Source organism: Belonocnema kinseyi, chromosome 1 (genome assembly GCF_010883055.1).
Source record: "Belonocnema kinseyi isolate 2016_QV_RU_SX_M_011 chromosome 1, B_treatae_v1, whole genome shotgun sequence".
Lineage (NCBI taxonomy): Eukaryota > Metazoa > Arthropoda > Insecta > Hymenoptera > Cynipidae > Belonocnema > Belonocnema kinseyi.
Window position 1 is genome coordinate 2,284,322 of NC_046657.1, and position 5,134 is coordinate 2,289,455.

General features: G+C 21.6%; 1 protein-coding gene across 3 annotated transcripts in view; it reads right to left on the minus strand.

Moving 5' to 3' along the window:
* Positions 1-5,134, minus strand: part of LOC117168789 (cullin-1) — a 57,300-nt gene that overhangs the window by 24,891 nt on the left and 27,275 nt on the right. For 2 of the 3 annotated variants that reach the window (XM_033354604.1, XM_033354595.1), the window contains exon 5: positions 3,183-3,446. In XM_033354604.1, the coding sequence (XP_033210495.1) occupies positions 3,183-3,446 (264 nt within the window). The remainder of the gene's footprint in view (positions 1-3,182; positions 3,447-5,134) is intronic. The other variant, XM_033354612.1, reaches the window with a different exon arrangement.

Consider the following 5,134-nt stretch of genomic DNA (forward strand, 5'->3'; position numbering starts at 1 on the left):
TTTTTGTTGTAAATTTGTCTTTTTTGGTAAATTCGTCCTTTTTGTTGAAAAAACTATTTTCTTGGTTGAAAATTTATATTTTTTTGATTGAAAATTCATCTACTTGGTTAAAAATTATTTTATTTTTTTCAAAATTCATGTATTTTGTTGAAGGCTTGTCATTTTTGTAGAAATCTACATTTTTTCCTAGACAATTCGCTTTTTTGTCAGACAATCTATCTTCTTGTTTAAAAATTCATTTTTTTTGTTAAAAATTGATCTATTTTGCTAAAATTTTATTGAATTTTAAAAAAATTTACCTTTGTGGTAGAAATCTACCTTCTGGATTGAAAATTCATGCCTTTTTTTTGTAAATTTGTCTTTTTTGGTGAAAAAACTATCTTCTTGGTTGAAAATTTGTCTTTTTTGGTTCAAAATTCATCTATTTGGTTATAAATTCATCTATTTGATTAAAGATTCATTTTTTTGGTTAAAAATCTATCTTCTTGTTTAAAAATTCCTTTTTTTGTTGTTAAAAATTGATCCATTTGCTTAGAATTCATTGACTTTTTAAAAAATATCTACATTTTTGGTTGAAAATTCACGCCTTTTTTTGGGTAAATTCGTCTTTTTTGTTGAAAAAACTATGTTCTTGGTTGAAAATTTATGTCTTTTTTGGTTCGAAATTCATCTATTTGGTTATAAATTCATCCATTTGATTATAGATTCATCTTTTTGGTTAAAAATCTAACTTCTTGTTTCAAAACACATTTTTTTGTTGTTAAAAATTGATCTGTCATGTTGAATTTTTTTATTAAAAAAAAAAAAAACTGACTTTGTATCCATAAAAGATTTACAACACAGAATAATTAAATTTTCAAACAAAATAATTAAATTTTCAACATAATAATTTAATTGTCAATCAAAATAATTAAATTTTCAAACAAAATAATAAAATTTATAAGAGGATAATTAAATTTTGAAACAGAATAATTAAATTTTCAAACTAAATATTTAATCTTTCAAACAAAATAGCTAAATTTCTAAGAGAATAATTAAACTTTGAAACCAAATAATTAAATTTTCAATCAAAATAATTAAATTTTCAAACAAAATACTTAAATTTAAAAGGAATAATTACATTTATAAGGAATAATTAAATTGTCAACAAAATAGTTAAATTTTCCAAGTAATAATTAAAATTTTAAACAAAGTAATTAATATTTCAAACAAAATAATAAAATTTAAAAGGAATAATTAAATTGATAAAGAATAATTAAATTTTCATCAAAATAGTTAAATTTTCCAAGTAATAATTTAAATTTTCAAGAAAATAATAAAAAAATTTTACCAAATATTTTTTAAAGAAAGGAAATAAACTTTGAACCAAAAGTGTGATAATAAAAGTTGAAAATAAAAAACAAAGCAATTAACTTTCAAGCAAATTAGTTAAATTTTTAACCTAATAGTAATATTTTAACCAATCAAGGTTAATTCTGGACCAAAAATATGATGGCAGACTTTTCGTTTCAAAAGAATTAAAATTCAACCATAAGAGATGATTATTTTTTATTAAAATAAAGAACTGGCTTTGTATCCATAAAGACGAATTTTCAATAAAACTATTGAATTTTGGCCAAAAAGTATGACTATTTAAGAAGATAGTGGAATTTCCAATAAAATATTTAAATTTATAAGAGAATAATTAAATTGTCAAACAAAATAATTAAATTGATAACAGAATAATTAAATTTTCAAACAAAATATTTAAATATATAAGAGAATAATTAAATTAAATTAAACTTTTAATCATTAAATAATAAAGAATTAAATTTTGTTGAAAATTGATCTTTTTGGTACAAATCTGCCATCTTGGTTCAAAATTCATCTATTTTTTTAACAAATTTGCCTGTATTGCTGAAAATTGATTTTGGGTAAAAATGAATTTATTTATTTTTAAAATTATTTTGTTGTTGAAGGTTTATTATTTTGATAGAAATTTACCTTCTTTATTGAAAATTCGCTTTTTTTGTTAGAAAATTGATCTTCTTGTTTGAAAATTAATTTTCTTGATTAAAATGTATCTACTTTGTAAAAAAATCTCATTTATATCGACTTTTTCCTCGCGAGATGAAAAAATGCAATTAAAAAAAACTACATATATATCAAAATTTACGAAATTTAAATTATACCAAAATCCAAATTAAAAATCCCATTTAACGTCCAATAATCAAATTGATGCAAAATCCTGTTAAACAAAACAAGAATCCAACGACAAAATTTGGACCACAACGAATAAACGAAAACCAAAAAAAAAAACCCTATTATAATCTGAAAAAAAAAACTGAAAAACAAAAAAAAACAAATAAAAATAAAATTCTCGGAAAAAATAAAAAAGAGGAAAGAAAAATGAGACGGCAGCCAACCAAATCCCCCCTCCTTCTCTTTTTTCTTTCTTTCGTCTTTTTTATTTTTATGACCATCAAATTACAATAAAATAAACATAAAAAACATAAATAAATAAATTTGCATTACCAAGGTTTCGGTACTCGTAGAGTACCCTTATCAAGGCAAGAAAATTTTAATTCATTTTTCTTTTCTCTTTTTTATTTTTTTCCGAAAATTCTATATATATTTTTGTTTTGTTTTTTTTTCAGATTACAATAGGGTTTTTTTTTTGGTTTTCGTTTATTCGCTGTGGTCCAAATTTGGTCCTTGGATTCTTGTTTTTTTTTTTAGCAGGATTTTGTGTATATATATATAAATTTACAATTTGTGAAAACTTCAACTATTTGATTAAAAATTTATTTATTTTTTTAAATTTATTTTTGTTGTAGAAAGTCTTTTATCTTGGTTGAAAAGTCATCTATTTTGTTTTAAAAAAATCATCTTTTTGATTAAAAATTAATCTTTTTGTTTTAAAATTATTCTATTTTGTTGAAAGTTTTGGTTCTTGGTTCAAACATCCTTTTTTTTTTAATTAATCTATTTTGTTAAGAAAATCATCTTTTTGGTTAAAAATTGATCTATTTTGTTGAAAATTCATCTTTTTGTTTTAAAATACATCTATTTCGTTAACAATGTTTTTTTTTTAGTGTTTTAACGTAAAATTTAATTATTAAAATTTTTTATAGTAAATTTTTATATATACATTTTTCTTTTTTGCTGTAAAAAAAAACGAAAGAAAAAAGACAACAACTCACGACTTGATTGAGGGTATCCTCGAGTTCTGCCTCCTCGGGATTTTTACTGCTTTTCTTTAAAAGTACATCGCAGTATTTGGCGAGTAATTCGGGCGACTTGCTGCTGCTGTTGGCCGCTCTTGTCACGGAATTACTGTTGATGAATCGGCCGCAGGCTTTGTCGAGCGCAGCCACGAATCCACTGTCGTTGTTGAACGCGTCCAAAACTAGAGCGTTGTACTTCTTGTGGACTATCAAAATCGTATTGACGTACATCTTCGGATCCTGGAAAATGTTCCAAGATTTTCATTAAATTGAGGGTCTAGAAACCACCTTGTCCAACTTCAATGCCAATCAATAGTATATTATTATTTCCTATTTAAATTCTACATAATCTATTGCGTGGGCTAGATCACACTTTCTCTCTCTATTATTGGACATTGTCTCAAATTTCTTTCAATTTTATAATATTGCACATATTTTTTATACTTTAACCCTTCCACACCCTCCTTCATTCAAAAATTACAAAAAAAAAAAAAAAAAAAAAAAAGCAAATAAAAATGTCCTTTAGGATTAAAAATACATCTTTTGGGTATAAAAGTCACGGTTTGCGGTTGAATTTTCAATCTTTATTGCTTAAAAATTCTACTCTTTGGTGGAAGATTTAATTATTTTGTGTAAAAATTCAAATATTTGCTTTTAAAAATCATCTACTTTAGTTAAAAGTTAGTTTTTTTTTTTGAAATTGATTTAATATGTTTATTATCACACATTGGGTTCAAAATTGGTTTCCTTCAAAAATTATTTGGTGAAAAATTTAATTATTTGTTTCGTAAATTGAATGATTTTGTTGAAAATTCCACTATTTTCTTAAAAAATCATACTTTTTGGCAAAAATTCAACAGTTTTGGTTGAAAAATCGCCGTGACAGATACAAAATCAGTTCTTTTTTTAATTAAAAAATAAATTCATCTTTTATGGTTGAATTTTAATTCTTTTTAAACGAAATGTCTAGTCATATTTTTGGTTCAGAATTGACCTTTATTGGTTAAAAATTCTACTACTAGGTTAAAAATTTAATTATTTTGTTGAAAATTCAAATAATATCTTTGAAACTTATCTAATTTGCTTGAAAGTTAATTGTTTTGTTTTTTTTTTTTTATTTAAATTTAAAACCTTTATTATCACACTTTGGATTCAAAGTTTATTTCATTTCTTTAAAAATTATTTGGTGGAAAATTTAATTATTTTCTTTGGAATTTAAATTATTTTGCTTAGAAATTAAATTATTTCGTTGAAAATTCAAGTTTTTGGTGACAATTTTAATTATTATCTTTAAAATTTAATTATTTTGTTGGAAATTTAATTTTGTTTGAAAAATTAAATTGATTTACTGAACATTTAATTATTTTGCTACAAATGTAATTATTTTGGTTAAAAATTAAATTATTTTATTAAGAAATCTAATTATTTTGTAGAAAATTTAATTATTCTTTTAAAAATTTAATTCTTTTGATGAAAATTTAATTATTTTCTTTAAAATTTAATTATTTTGTTGAAAATTTAATTATTTCGTTGAGAAATTAAATTATTTTGTTGTAAATTACCAAAGAAAATTTAATTGTTTTGCTAAATATTTAATTACTTTGCTGAAAATTTAATAATTTTGTTTATAAATTAAACTATTTTGTTGAAAATTTAATTATTTGGTTGAAAATTTGATTTTTGGTGACAATTTTAATTATTTTCTTTAAAATTTAATTATTTCGTTGAAAATTTAATAATTTTGTTGAGAAATCACATTGTTTTGTTAGAAATTTAATTATTTTGTTGAGAAATTAAATTATTTTGTTGAAAATTTAATTATTTTGCTGAAAATTTAATTATTTTGTTGAGAAATTAAATTATTTGGTTAAAAATTCCGATTTTTTGTGACAATTTTAATTATTTTCTTTAAAATTTAATTATTTCGT